Source organism: Mustela erminea, chromosome 7 (genome assembly GCF_009829155.1).
Source record: "Mustela erminea isolate mMusErm1 chromosome 7, mMusErm1.Pri, whole genome shotgun sequence".
NCBI lineage: Eukaryota > Metazoa > Chordata > Mammalia > Carnivora > Mustelidae > Mustela > Mustela erminea.
The window spans coordinates 65308015-65323594 of record NC_045620.1 but is presented as its reverse complement, the minus strand read 5'-3'; the positions used below and the strand labels follow the sequence as shown (position 1 = coordinate 65323594).

The window sequence follows — 15580 nt, the reverse complement described above, 5'->3', positions numbered from 1 at the left end:
TTTTAGGATTGTTTGTTCTAGTTCTATGGGAAAAGCCATTGGTATTTTGATAGGGACTACGTTAAATGTGTAGATTGCTTTGGGTAGTACAGATATTGTAACAGTATTTGCTCTTCCAACCCATGAGCAGAAATGTCTTTCCCTTTCTTTGCATTGTCTTGAATTCCTTTCATCAATGTTTTATAGTTTTCAGAACACAGGTCTTTCATCTCCTTGGTTATATTTATTCCTAGATATTTTATTGGTTTTGGCGCTGTAACTGTAAATAGTATTGCTTTCTTAATTTCACTTCCTGCTGCTTCATTATTAGTGTATAGGAATGCAAAAAATTTCCGTACATTGATTTTCTACCTTGTGACTTTACTGAATTTATTTATCAGTTCTGGTGTTCTCCCATTTTGTGTGCTGGCTCAATGCTTCTTCTCCTTTAATCCCATTTAACATGTTCCTAATCAACCACTACCCACCCTGTTCTGAGCCCCTCAAGTCCTTATGCATAAAGGAGCACTTATATCTATGTTATTTTCTAAGAGTTTCCAGTTGTTTTATGCAGGTTTTCTCATTCCTTCAACTAAAATTTAAATAGCCTGAAAAGTCAACACTTTTCACTTTTCTTTTTAAGACTTTTTTTATTTTAGAGGGAGATAGAGTGAGAGAAAGCACAAGCAGGAGGAGCGGCAGGCAGAGGGAGAAGCAGGCTCCCCGCTGAGTAGCAGGACCTGAGCCAAAGGCAGACTGAGCCACCCAGTTGCCCCTACGCTTTTCACTTTCAATTCATCCTCCTTAGAGATCCCTTAAAACAGTGCTGGGCTCAACATGGGGGCCTCTATATTGGACTGCTAACTGAATAAATAAATCAGGGATCTACTGCATGTATGAAATTCCCAGATATTTTGTTTACTTACTTGGCAGTGCTGATGAATTAAGCCTTGTTTTATTCTTGCACTGGACACAAGGTTCCTCCAGGCATCAGTTGCAGACTGAAGATGTCCATGAGCTCTAGCTGTTCGCAGACATGCCATCAAAGCTCCCAGAGCCCCTCTACTATTAAAAGACCCTAAGGATGGTAAAGATCGTTCTTGTCTCAAAAGCACAATAACACAGACAACAACTGCCACAACTTTCATTTTGCAATTATAATTTCAAGAAATAAAAATAATATTTTAAATTCTAACATGAATTAAAGTTACTATGATAAAATAATCATTATTGAAAAGAACTTGATTGTTATTGTGTCAATAATTTGAAGTAAGCATAATCTGCTTATGTAAACTTAAAGAAATCATTATTTTTTGCTATTTTTAGCTTTTCCTTTACACCTAGAAATGAACCAAAGTGATTCGGGGGGGAAAAAATCAAGTAGACAAATTATTTAAAACAATAAGAACAACTAAAATGACTTTCAGCCACAATTGGTAAAAACACTTTAGTGGCTAAATACCATTATTTTTCTAAAAACAAACACTAAGCCTCTGTAGATATTTTGGAGTTACTGTTTCTCCCTAGTAAAAAAGATAAAAGGAGGATTACAAGGAGCCTGATCCTTTTAGAGGCTAGGACATCAGTCATTATTAACAGAACAGGGAACCCTGGCTCAAAGGGAACACTGATTAAAAAAAAAAAATAGAGACTGCCTTACTTCAGAACAGATTCATGAATCTTGAATTTTAGATGGCTTCTCAAAAAAGGCAAGAACAATTGGTTGTTTAAAACTACAAATAACGAAAAATAAACCAACTACAAATAACGGCTTTTTTTTGTGTATGGGAATCAGATTTTTCCAGCTATCTCATGGTCACTTTTTTTTTTTTTTAAGATTTTATTTATTACTTTGAGAGAGAGACAGTGAGAGAGAGCATGAGCAAGGAGAAGGTCAGAGGGAGAAGCAGACTCCCCATGGAGCTGGGAGCCCGATGCGGGACTCGATCCCGGGACTCCGGGATCATGACCTGATCCCGGACCTGTTGTCCAACCAACTGAGCCACCCACGCGTCCCTCATGGTCACTCTTTGAAGTATTGAAAGTTTTCTATTATTTTCAGTTGTAATTTTTTTTTTTTTTTTTGAGAGAGAGAGAGTGCCTGTGCAGTGGGGGTCAGGGGAGGAGGAGAGGGAGACAAAGAGAGGGAATCTTTTTTCTTCTTTTTAAGAGGGGGAATCTTTTTTCTTTTTTTTTTAAGATTTTTTATTTATTTATTTGACAGACAGAGATCACAAGTAGGCAGAGAGGCAGGCAGAGAGAAAGGGGGAAGCAGGCTCCCTGCTGAGCAAAGAGCCCAATGTGGGGCTCAATCCCAGGATCCTGGGATCATGACCTGAGCCGAAGGCAGAGGCTTCAACCCACTGAGCCACCCAGGTGCCCCTAAAGAGAGGGAATCTTAAGCAGGCTCCACGCTCAGCACAGAGCCCAATGTGAGACTCAATCTCATGACCCTGAGATCATGACCTGAGCTGAAATCAAGAGTTGGATGCTAGAGTGCATGGATGGCTTAGTCAGTTAAGCACCTGCCTTCAGCTCAAGTCATAATCCCAGTGTCCTGATATGGAGCCCCACATCGGGCTCCCTGCTCAGCAGGGAGTCTACTTCTCCCTTTCCTTCTGCCTCTCCCCCTGCTTGCGCTTCCTCTCTCTTTCTCTCTAGCACTCTCTCTCAAATAAATAAAATCTTTAAAAAAAAAAAAAAAAAAGAGTTGGATGCTTAGCCAACTGAGCCACCCAGGCATCCCTTGTAAATATTCTTAAATTATGATGTAGAGTATCATATTCCTGCTTTGCTAAACAGAATACAGTAATTTTAAGATTCAAACAATAAAGTCAGGATCATCATTTACATATTAATTACTTAACTATGCTTTAATGCAGTGATTCCTTCTGGGTTACCAAATTTCTGTGGAATGTTTACCCTCTATCCTAAATGACCAGAGAGTTGTTTCTTGAGGTCACCACGTCTACATTTTTTGTCTCTTCCCCAGAGATTAAAAACTGCTACTGCCAGTTTACCTATCTTGATCCTTGCCAGAAACAATTTTTAATTACTGTTTCAAGCACTAGCATAAGCAACTTATATAAAATACTCCAACTGTTATGAGTGTTACATATGTCTGACAACCTAACAAATAAGTACTTGGTAAATGGATTAAAACTAGTATAAAAGGGAACATAACTGGAATCAATCCTTAGCTTATAGAAATGACTTCAGCCAAAAAAACTCTACTCCACTCTGGACAGGAACATTAGCCTCAATCTGAAATCTCTATCGTTAATAGCCTCTTCTACTATTTATGTAAGCAGTAATATTTAAATCTGGATATGGTCCACATCTGCCCAGATACCTAACCTTAAACATCTTAACTAGAAATTCCCAAAAGAATGATTCCTTTTCTTACCAGTGTTAGCATCAGCAGAAGTTTGAAGAATCTTTACCATGTAGCTTAAGCTTTCGGGGCTGCAATTCAATAATTTTGGCAAGTAATAATCAATCACATAAGATTTTTGATCCAGATTTCCTTCACACAGTATAAAAAGGAGAGGAGAAACCCAAGTCTTGTGCCACTCATCAATCCAAGTAGTGTCAACAGCCTGGGACTTCAAATGACTCTTGTGATTTCTGAACATGGTTTCTAAAAGGTCACTTGCATAAGGTACCAAGGACTGGTCTCCCATCACCTCTAAGATTTGTGATGGAATAGTTTTAGCTAGTGCCAAAATATGTCCAATTCCTATGTAATCTACTAAACAACCAAGACATGCATACTTCCCTTTCACATGCCATTCCAATTGCAGAAGATTCTCGGTCAGATCACAGATGAAACGATCGGCAGCCAAACCTGACGCTTCGGAGTCTGACTTTTCTTTAGTGAGCTGATGCATGTGGAGAATATTTCTGAATATAATTTTGGTTTGGTGTCTCAAAGCATCCAGTGGATGTTCCCAGTGGGTATAGACATATTCCAAAAGTCTCCCAACTACACTTGAATTCCCATTCAGACTGTCCTTTAGGCTTGGGGAACTTGATTCAAGGACATGTATGGCTGAATTGGCCCAGGATGCCAAAATTCTAGACAGAAACAATTCCAGAGTTGATTCCTTGATCCTGAAGAAAAATGAGCCATGTTATTATAAAATGACTAGTAATAAATTTCATTTTATAATCATCTAGATTTTAAAAATATAAAAGACAAAGATCAGATTTCTCATTAGAAAATGATCAGAAAATTCAATAATTATTAAATTTACAATGCCAAAATAGAAGTCAAATTATAAATGAATCTTTTCATCTTAGAGAAATAATCCAAAAAGGGACACAATAAACTTTTGGGAGTGGTGGAAATGTTCATTATTTTTATTTTGATAATGGTTTCACACGTGTTTTAAAACATATTGAGACGGGCGCCTAGGTGGCTCAGTTGGTTAAGTAACCAACTCTTGGTTTTGGCTCAGGTCATGATCTCAAGGTCACAAGATAAAGCTCTGCATTGGGCTCTGCACTGGGCGTGGAGACTGCTTATGATTCTTTCTCCCTCTCCTTCTGCCCCTCCCCGCCACCCCTTTACTAAAAAATAAATAAATAAATGAATGAATGAGTGAATAAATAAATAAATATTTTTTACATTCCTTTAAAATATGCACAATTTTTACTTATATATAAACTGAAAAACATGAAAAATTTATTTTAGAACACAGTACTTTTCTTCCTTTACCTTCATGTCCATTACTATCAAGGTGTATCTATGGTTTGACATTTTTTTTTTTTTTAAGATTTTATTTATTTGACAGACACAGATCACAAGTAGGCAGAAAGGCAGGCAGAGAGATGGGGGCAAGCAGGCTCCCCACTAAGCAGAGAGCCCGATGCAGGGCTCAATCCCAGGACCCTTGAGATCATGACCCAAGCCAAAGGCAGAGGCTTTAACCCAGTGAGCCACCCAGGCGCCCCTGGCTTGACATTTTAAACACATGATCACTTTCAAGTGTTATGAAAAAAATACCCCCCCCCAAAAAAAAAACCCCACAAACACAATCCAATGAAGTCAAATGAGCTGGCTGCAGTTCTGGCTCAGTTGCTTATTAGCAATACACTCTTAAGTTTGAGCATTTACTTTTCTAACTTCACTTTACCTACTCAATACATTAGATTTCCTATCTTATCTATCAGACATGTGAGGCTTATACTGAATTACCTATGTTGACGTTGTTCATAAACTAAAATGCAGCATTCGAAATGTTCAGTACAGGTTCACCTACACCAATATCTGTAACTACCCCCCCTTCATCTTACCTTCTCTTATTCTATTTTCATACTCATTTCATTGCCTACATGTTATCTTCCCTTTTTAAGGTTTTATTTATTTATTTGACAGAGAGAGTGCATGTACAAGCAGGGGAAGCAGAACGCAGAGGGAGAAGCAGGCTCCCCGCTGAGCAAGAAGCCCAATGTGGGACTCAATCCCAGGATCCTGGGGTCATGACCTGAGCCGAAGGCAGCCACTTTTCCGACTGAGACACCCAGGCGTCCCTGTTATCTTCCTTTTAATTCAGGATTACCCTGTGCACTTTTCATGGAATTACTAAATATGCTAGTTCAGTTGCCAGCTTTGAAATGTCTGACAAGCAAAACAGAGTAGGAGACAGTAGCCTGAAAACTCACTGTGAACTCAAGGTGAACAAGACATGCACGATATTCAAGAGGAGGGCCTCCCCACTCGCACCCATACTCCCATTCTGCCAGTCCAACATGGTGAGTGTCCCCTGACACAGGAATAAGAGAGTTGATTGCGAGACATCAGTACAACAAAGGCTCCTGCAGCAGTTCAAAAACCAGTCGGGCATGCTGGCGCAGTCCACTGAACGGAGAAGCAAACTACTAATCTGGAAGAACATAACACAGCTAACATGTTATAAAGCTTCGAAAACTTTTCAGATATTTCAAAACGTAAATGCAAAATTCCCTTTCCCCCGAAACATCCTAGGAAAAATAACTGAACCTAAAGACAAAAAGCCACAAGTGCTGAAATTATTATATCAAAGGGGGAAAAAAATTCAATCTAAATACATGAACCATTTTGCTGGTTTGAATGGACCAGCAGAGCAAAACATATTGCTACCTGCAGGTGGATGAGCTTAATGCTTTTAAGTGGTGATTTTAGAAATCAAATTGTTAAATTTTATCCAGTGATACCTTCTGCGATCTCACAGAAGAGTACACAACTATTTTGCGAACAGTCAAGTAAATAGCTAAAAGAAATTTCTAGATAAAATAGTAAGAAAGAAAAAAACCTGCTAGTACTGAATATAAGAATTATAGCCCAATTATCAACTATACTTTGCATCTGACCAAATACACTGAAAAATCGATCCTAACATACTTCCCATCTAAAGCGTAATATTTGGGGGACGCCTGGATGGCATGGTCAGTTGGGAATCTGACTCCTGGTTTCAGATCAGGTCATGATCTCAAGGTCATGGGATCCAGCGCTGAGCCCACATGGGATTCTCCCCATCTCCCTCTGCTCCTCGTGCTTGTGCTCACTCTCTTGCTCTCTCTCTCTCAAATAAATAAGTCTTTTATAAATGAATAAATAAATAAAAACAAAGTACAACATTTCGGTTATTCTTTTTTTTAGCAGGCTCCACACGCAGAGCCCAACACAGGGCTTGAACTCACGACCCCAAGACCAAGACCTGAGCTGAAATCAAGAGTTTGACGCTTATCTGACTGAGCCACCCAGGTACCCCTGGGTTATTCATTTTTTTCCTTTTTTTTTTTTTAAGATTCTTTTATTTGAGAGAGAGAGTGAGCGAGAGCATGAGAGGGGAGAAGGTCAGAGGGAGAAGCAGACTCCCATGGAGCTGGGAGCCTGATGCGGGACTTGATCCCAGGACTCCAGGATCATGACCTGAGCCAAAGGCAGTTGCTTAACAAACAGAGGCACCCAGGTGCCTGGCCCCCTGGGTTATTCTTAATAAAAAGGACATATTTATCAAAAAGTAATGACTCTATGTATCTATACATTAACTCCTGCAAACTTTCAACATTATAAGTATCTCTCGTAATACTGAGAGATGGAACCGAACAAACAGCACTAGAAACAAACTAGGATATATCGAAAATAATGTTGATGGTGATAATCTTTGTGAGATGGATTAATAGGTGACTGCTATTGTCTTCTCTCTGCTTTTTCTGCATTTTTGGACTGTCTCTTACTATAAGAGAAAATGATCGCCAGAAAGATTCTGATTATGCAGAAAGAAATTTTTAATTCACTTCTTTAAAAATATTTTTAAAACATGTGTCTAATTATCCATCAAACACAATTCTATAAAGGAGATGCACTCACCAAATCAGGAATCTTTTCAGGTGGATGAAACATAGCCTTAATAAAAAGAATAACAGCTAATCCAGATGTACTCTGAATTGTCTGTAAGAGGTCATCTATTTGGCAAAAAAGTAGACAGCATGTATTAAATGACAATGGATGTTTTGGTCCAGTGGAAAAAGTACATGGTGCAGGGTCAGATAATCCTAGATGCAATTTCTAGCACAATTCCCAGGTCAAATAGACCTTGAGTAAGTTATTTAACCTCCTAGGGACCCAGCTTTCTCTTCTGTAAAATGAGAAACTGTAACTTCTGACAATTAATTATAAGGTTTAAATGCATAACTAACATAAGGTTTTTATGTCCAGCACATAAATGCTTAATCAATGTGATTCTCTCTCCTCTAACTCCCACGCTCTCTTCCTCTCTTCCTCTCCCTGAAGCATATCTAGCAGCAATACCATTTGTCTGCACTGATGCCTTGAATCCCAACCCCCACATATATTACTTTTTCTTAACATGGTTTCAGGGCTGTGTAAAGTGCCTGCATCAGTGCTAACTGCAAACTCCGCCGTCACTGGCACTATACCCAATGCAACCAATTTTGGCCTGCTGACTCCTCCCTGTTTCCTATCAGCCTCTGGTTTGTGAGAAAGTTTACCAAATTTGGCAAATTATTCAACCTGGGTTAAGAATCATAAATGCCTACCATGAACTACCTCATAAATACCCATTTTGCCCTTTATTCCTGCTAACAGAACTATGACTTTGACTGGAGCATCCATGTCCTCAGCCAAAGGAAGGACACTTGCTGCTTCTATCTTCCTCACAGCTCAAGGTAGATATGAGGGTTCAGGCCACTGGGATGTAAGCAAGTACCTGGGTACTTCTGTTTTTCCTGATTAAAGGCAAAGATGCAATTGGCCTTCCTTCCTGCCTTATACACAGACATAATGTCTGGAGCTGCAGCAGTCAAATGGCAACCATGAGGCAACAAACGTGGCAATGAAAGCCAACATGCTGAAGATAGCAAAGCAGAAAGACAGAAATGTTTGGGTCCTAGACTGCATACAACGTTCAGGATCACCTGCCTCTGAACTTCCTATGATGTGGAAATGAGGGGAGGGACATCCGCTGAAGTCCCCGAAATTTAGTTTTCTGTTACCTGCAGCCAAACACCTGACTGATAAGTGAAGATTTAAAACCCTGGGGAGGGACGCCTGGTTGGCTCAGTGGGTTAAGCCTCTACCTTCAGCCCAGGTCATGATCTCAGGGTCCTGGGACTGAGCCCCACGTCAGGCTCTCTGCTCAGCAAGGAGCCTGCTTCCCCATCTCTCTCTGCCTGCCTCTCTGCCTATTTGTGATCTCTTTCTCTCTGTCAAATAAACAAATAAATAAATCTTTAAACAAACAAAAAAATAAAACCCTGGGGAAGAACGGCACTGGAGAGACCCTACCAACTGCTCAGAAAAGAGGGTGCCTTGTATTGAAATCAGGTCTTCCCTGCATTTCACCAGGCTTTTTTTTTTTAAGAATAACAAAGTCTTCTTCTAAAAAGCAAATGTTCTCTGAAAATATGTCTGTAAATTGCATCTCAAAGTAACTTTCCTTTCAATAACTGAGATCCTAGCCAAAATTAATTAATTAGTTAATTAATTAATTTTTAAAACTATCTGGACAAGACAGCTAGCACTTTCACTAGTTACCAGGATTCAAAACATACAAACAGTGAGATACTATGTTTTCTCCCATTAGTCTAGCAAAACCAGAATCAGTTATTGCTCTTTACAAACAAAAACTCTAAACTGACCCCAATAATTTTTTAATAAGTTAATATGCATGCATGCATGACCATACAGAATGTGAGGTCAAGGGTAAAAAGGTAATTAACTTTTTGTAAATACTTTATGTGTTACGTATCATTTTTTTGTTAATCTTTTTTTTTTTAAAGATTGTATTTATTTGTCAGAGAGAGCACACAAGCAGGCAGAATGGCAGGGAGAGAGAGAAGCAGGCTCCCCGCTGAGCAAAGAGCCCAATGCGGGACTTGATCCCAGAATTCTGGGATCATGACCTGAGCCAAAGGCAGTGGCTTAACCAACTGAGCCACCCAGGTGTCCCTAATCTTATATTATCTTGTAACACACTGATATAGGAAAACACCCAAAACAAGTGTATAGCTTAATAAATTATTTGAAGGTAAACACTCTTGTACCCAGTGTTCAAGGTGAGAAATCAAACTCAGGCACCCAGCGCAGAAGGCTCCTCCACGTGCCTCATCCCAGCCACACCCCCTTTTCTCACCCTGAGTAAGGATTATCATGACTTCCAAAGTAATGGCTTCCTGATTTTCAAATGATTTTATTCATCAAATGTGTATCCCTAGACACTGCAGTTTAGGCCTGTCCATTTTTTTAAAAATCTGATATATCTTTTAAGTGCCTTTTAATCTCCAGGTGCCCTCTCTACCCTTCATTTCATTACAATTTCTCTGTTCAAGAGCTCTGGCCTTTGATCTGCAGTTTCCCCACAATCTGGATGTGGGGTCGCCTCATCCTAATGCACTTCAACACACTTCTGTCTTTTGTAATTCCTGTAAATGGGCAAGTGACCTAGAGATCAGTCTCAAGTTCAGTCACTCTGGGAAGAGTATGGGTGGTAAAAGCAAGCCTCTAAGGGAGACATGTTGTCTGGCTGTCTGTTCTGTAAAGTTAGCAGTTGCCGACGCTTACTGCCTGCATCCATTCCTCGGGTTACAAAATGGTGATATTCTACCATTTCATTTTATTTTGTTATTTGATATACTTTTACAAGAGAGACTTCCTCTCATTAACTATTTGGCTTCCCAGTAACACAGTTTATATGGATAGAAGCAACATACGAGAGACATAAGGGGGCATGATGACCACCCCCAACAAGGACTACCATCATCACTTGAAGAGAAATGTATGGGTTATGTTCTCCTTTCCAGATCGTCCACTCAGATTTGGAAATCTCTTATCAAGAATTTCTTTTGTCATTTAAAGTCTGTGGCTTTTCAACACTAAAGCTGTTAGGTTTTCTTCTTTGCAATATACACACACACATTTAGAAAAGTCCTTCAACATTATCCCTTGTAGAACGGGTACATTTGAAAGAAAAAGCATTAAAACCTCATAATCTGGGCCATTTCCCCATTTTAAGGGGCTGGAAGAGAGGTTCTACAACTCGACTAAGTATCAAACATTTCATATCATTATTAGCACAAGCTGAATGACACTCAATTATAATCATCATTTTCATGGTTTTACACTTACCATCACTTAAAAACTTGGCGAAAATACTCAGCAATCCACACATACTTTGCCATATGGAAGAAGTAGAAGCCTTCAAATGAATTCTCTGGAAGTCTTGTATTTTCTGCACTAACATCACTGAAACTCTAGTGCCTACCAACAAGTCATTCATCAGTTGCGTTTGAACTATATGATTTCCAGCAAATTTTCTATAACAAAGAAAAGACATTATTACAAAAGTCACATAAAAATGCCCCCATTTTTATCCCTCTGAAAGAAATATTCCTCAATCAAAGGGCCAAAATTCGTTTTAGATTATACTAGACATTTATGACTCTCTCCTCCACTCCCATAAACATTCCAATTATGGGGACATATACTGTAAACTTTCAACATTCTTACCTCAACATTTTCCTCCTCCTCAGCTAATGACTAATCATGCTTCTCTTTTTTTACAGTAAAAATAAGAGCAAGAATGAATGCCACAATCTTTTTTTTTTTAAGATTTTATTTATTTATTTATTTATTTATTTGTCAGAGAGAGTGTGTGTGCACATAAGCAAGGGAAGTGACAGAGGGAGAAGCAAGCTCCCCACTGAGCAGGGAGCCCGATGAGGGACTCAATCCCAGGGCCCTGGGATCATGACCTGACTTGAAGACAGACACTTAACCAACTGAGCCACCCAGGGGTTCCTAGAATGCCACAATTTCTAAACTTGAACACTCCCCCTCAACCCTGATACACTTTCTTCACTTGACTTCCAAGACACCAGGCTCTCCTCCATTTTCTTCTACTTCACCATTGCTCCTTCCTAGACACCTTAGCTAATTTATCCTCTTCTCCCTAACCTCTTTACAGCTTTCCACAACTCAGTCTTTACTCTCCCTCTTTGGTTCAGCTACTTTGTTCCCTTGATGTGATCACATCTAGCTCATAAACTTTAAATTATGATCTATATGCTGATGATTCCCAAATTTGTATCTCCAGCCTGAATCTCTCTTGCTAATCCCAGACTTGCATATGCAACTTCTTATCGATATCGGCACTTGGATGTCTAACAGACATATTAAACTACATGAACTCATCTTCAACTCCAAACCTGCTCTACCTGCTGTGATCTCTACCCTACAAAAACTTGGTCATCATCCTTGACTTCTATCTTTCCTACCCCATCTCTAAGAAAATCCTGTTGGTCCTACCTTCAAAATACACACAGAATTAGACCACCTTCACTGCCACTCCTGGCCTAAGTCACTCTCATCTCCTCCCTGGGATTATTGCCATGACCTCCTAACTGGTCTCCCAGCTTCTATCCTTGCCACCCCTTTCAGTCTATTCTCAACACAGCAGAAAACAGGAAAACTGGCTACTGGCTACAACTGGCTTACCTCTAGAGAAGGTAAAACAACATGCACAGATAAGCCAGGAACACCATATTGCAAACAAGAGAATTAGGTAACTATATGAACAATGAATGCCAAATGCCACAGCCTAATGTTTCTTCACTCCCTCAGCAGCCAGAATATTCAGCCAATGGTTTGATTCCATGGAGACTCTGTTACCCATGCAAAAAGACCTAGTGATATTGATATCAGAGATTTCCCAAAGCAATAGCCTAGCTAAATTAGCCTACAATAAAACCTGCAATCAACCCCATCCATATGCACAGATTCAAATCAACTCTCAGTACCCCATCCTTAAATATGGGCACTTGGCCAAAAATCACCAGATTTCTGATGAGAGCATCTAGCAAAGTGAAAGCATCAAACAGAAAAAAAGCAACTTAGAAGAAACAAGACTATATAAAGATAAGAAACTATTAAAAAAAACTATCATTAATATCCTCAGAAAGATAACAATATATTTCACTCATAAAACAAGAACAGAATGCTATCAGAAAGGAACACTTGGGGAGGAAGAAGCTCATTCTCATATTCTCCTAAGAATTTATTTGATTGGTTAAATTAAATATCAAACTTCTGAAAGATAAATTTCAATAATCAGGACTCATATTAACAGAGAGGGATAGAATGAAGCACATTCTAGAATACTTTTTTAAATTTCCCTTGTACAAAGACAATACACAACTACAAATGTACATACACATAGACGCACAAGCATGTGAACACATAATACTCACCTATTTTCTTCTGAGATTTCAATTAAACTCTTCTGCAGAAAATGGAGCACTGAAACAAAAAGAATACATAATGACAAAGCAGAACCTAAAATTGTAAAGTGTCATGTCAGTATAAGAAAATATTTTAAGTTAGTGTTACCTATAATAATATCATGTTATAGAGGTAGAAACTTAAAAGGAAGGGGCATGATGTACTCTAGTAATCTCCAAGACTCTGCCCATTGCCAAGAAAGAGAAAAGAACCAGTTCCAAAATGACTCATACAAGCAGTTACCCCCTCAAAATTAAATAAAATAATAGGACTTACCATTTTTAAGAAGATTATTAACTCCTGTTCTACCTGTGGGGATAAAAAAAATCAACACTGGTAAGGAGCTCCAGGGCCAAAATCTAATGTCATTTAAAAACAATGATGTAATGGTAGAAAAAATACTACACAACAGCTGGCTTACCTAAGTCAAAGTTCTCCATACAGGAAGATATATTATCAATTACTTTCCTGTAAGAGTATAGATCAGTAGTATTCAATTCTTCCTGAAGACGAGAAGTAAAACTTTGTACAGCCTCAGTTAGGAAAAATTCAGGTAGGCCATTTAGTGAGCTAGAAAAAGAACTGAGTATTAAATATTTCATAACTATGTAGCAAGTGGATATACAGAGTGGGGAGGAAATCATACAAATGAAGGAATACTGAACTACACCTTCAAAATAAGGTAGAAAATTTTAACTTCATGCCACAATCACTGGAACGCTTTGCTTCCATCTCATTTCCCTCCTCAAAAGAGTAGCCAGAGTGATACTATAAAAACACCATATTAGTCCTCTGCCTAAAATCATCCAACAATATCCCTCTCAAATTAGTTGCCATAGTGGTGACAATGACTTACAAGACTACACACTCTAATGCCACCATTATCTCTCCAGCCTCATCTTAATCCATGTTCACTTAGCTCTAGCTACATAGCCTTCCTTGTTGCGAAGATATACCAAAGCCTTTGCTCTTGCTATTTCCTCCACCTAACATGCTTCCCTCAAATAGACCCAATAATCATTCCCTCATCCCTTGCAGGTCAATCTCAAGTATCACCTTAACAATGACATTTCAGCCAAGACATCTGAAGTGACCTCCATATTTTAAATTGTAACCTTCACCCCAGCATTAGTATTCCCATTCCCCCTTGATGCTTTATTTTTCTCCATAGCATTCATTTCATCTAATCCTATATATTTTGATTATTTATTTTGATTATTTTCAATCTTGTTCTTAGAACATAACTTCCAGGGGTGCCATGGTCAAGCTTCCAACTCTTGATTTCAGCTCAGGTCATGATCTCAGGGTCAAGGGATGGAGCCCAGCACCGGGCTCCTGGCTCAGCAGGAAGTCTGCTTGAGATTCTCTCTCCCTCTCCCTCTGCCCCTTCTTCCACAAATGTTCACTCTCTCTCTCTAAAATAAATAAATCTTGGGGTGCCTGGGTGGCTCAGTGGGTTAAGCCTCTGCCTTCAGCTCAGGTCATGATCTCAGGGTCCTGGACTCGAGCCCCGCATTGGGCTTTTTGCTCAGTGGGGAGCCTGCTTCCCCCTCGCCCTCTGCCTGCCCCTCTGCCTACTTGTGATCTCTCTCTCTCTCTCTGTCAAATAAATAAAATCTTTTTTTTTAATCTTTAAAATAAATAAATCTTAAAAAAAAAAGTATCTAACCTCTATTCTAAAATGTTTTATTCATTATAACCTCAATGCCTGGAATACTTATTTGACATATAGTAGACAAGCAAAAAAATTTACTTAATAGATAAATTCAATTTAGTGTCAATTTTACTTCAATTAATCTATATCAAAACCAGTAGGCACTTTTTTAAAAATATGACTGAACAGTTCTAAAGCTCTTCTGGAAGAGAAAGAATTTAGAAATAGGAATAGTCTGAAGAAGTCGTCCCCGGAGGGTGACTTGTTCCAGCATATAATCAAACTACCTCATCAAACTATAGTAAATAAAAGTATGATGTTGGTGAGTAAACAAACAGACCCAAGTCTAAAATCAAATCTGTGTTTATACAGGAACACAAAACATAATAAAATGGCATTCCAGATACATGGGAAAGATGGACTATTCAAAAGTTTGCGAATAAGTGGGTCCCCATTATCGAAAACTAAATTGGATCTCTAACTTACACTCCACTCAAAGTTTAATTCCAGATGAAGCATTTTAATAAAGACAAGCAAGTAATTTTATATGATCTTATAGTAGAGAAAGCATACATTAAGGAAGGCATGAAACTCAGAAATCTATTCAAAGAAAAATATTAGTGGGTTTGATTACCAAGAAAAATATTCTAATTTTTGTAAGGCAAATACACCATAAAGAAAGTTTAAATATATGTAATAAAACAAAGGAATATCTAGTACATAATCTAGATAGAGATCTCATACCCAAGCCCTTCTTCCTTTTTTTTTTTTTTTTTTAAGATTTTATTTATTTATTTGACAGACAGAGATCACAAGTAGGCAGAGAGTGAAAGGGAGAGAAGCAGTCTCCCTGCTGAGCAGAGAGCCCGATGCAGGGCTCGATCCCAGGACCCTGGGATCATGACCTGAGCCGAAGGCAGAGGCTTTAACCCACTGAGCCACCCAGGCACCCCCCAAGCCCTTCTTTAGTGGCAAAACCCACCTCCCACTACAGAAACCAAAGGTGTGAGAGTCTTGCTTCCCAGCCATTCTTACAACCAGAAGGTGGGTATATGACCCAATCTTGACAACAGAAAGTGATAGGAAGTCTCCTGGAAACTTCTGCAAAATGTTTTTCTCTCCAATAAAAAGAGAAAGAAAAAAGGAAATTTCTTTTTTTCATT

General features: G+C 38.8%; 1 protein-coding gene across 7 annotated transcripts in view; it reads right to left on the bottom strand.

The window, feature by feature from the left end:
• Window positions 1-15580, bottom strand: part of THADA (THADA armadillo repeat containing) — a 329048-nt gene that overhangs the window by 307178 nt on the left and 6290 nt on the right. For 5 of the 7 annotated variants that reach the window (XR_004287706.1, XM_032351902.1, XM_032351903.1 and 2 more), the window contains 8 exons: window positions 13185-13345; window positions 13040-13072; window positions 12733-12781; window positions 10613-10800; window positions 7337-7431; window positions 5647-5867; window positions 3386-4092; window positions 906-1057 (listed from right to left, as the gene is read on the bottom strand). Coding sequence is in view for 6 of the 7 variants with exons in the window: in XM_032351902.1 (XP_032207793.1) it covers window positions 906-1057; window positions 3386-4092; window positions 5647-5867; window positions 7337-7431; window positions 10613-10800; window positions 12733-12781; window positions 13040-13072; window positions 13185-13345 (1606 nt within the window). In the remaining variant the exon portion in view is untranslated. The remainder of the gene's footprint in view (window positions 1-905; window positions 1058-3385; window positions 4093-5646; window positions 5868-7336; window positions 7432-10612; window positions 10801-12732; window positions 12782-13039; window positions 13073-13184; window positions 13346-15580) is intronic. The other 2 variants (XM_032351905.1, XM_032351906.1) reach the window with 1 other exon arrangement.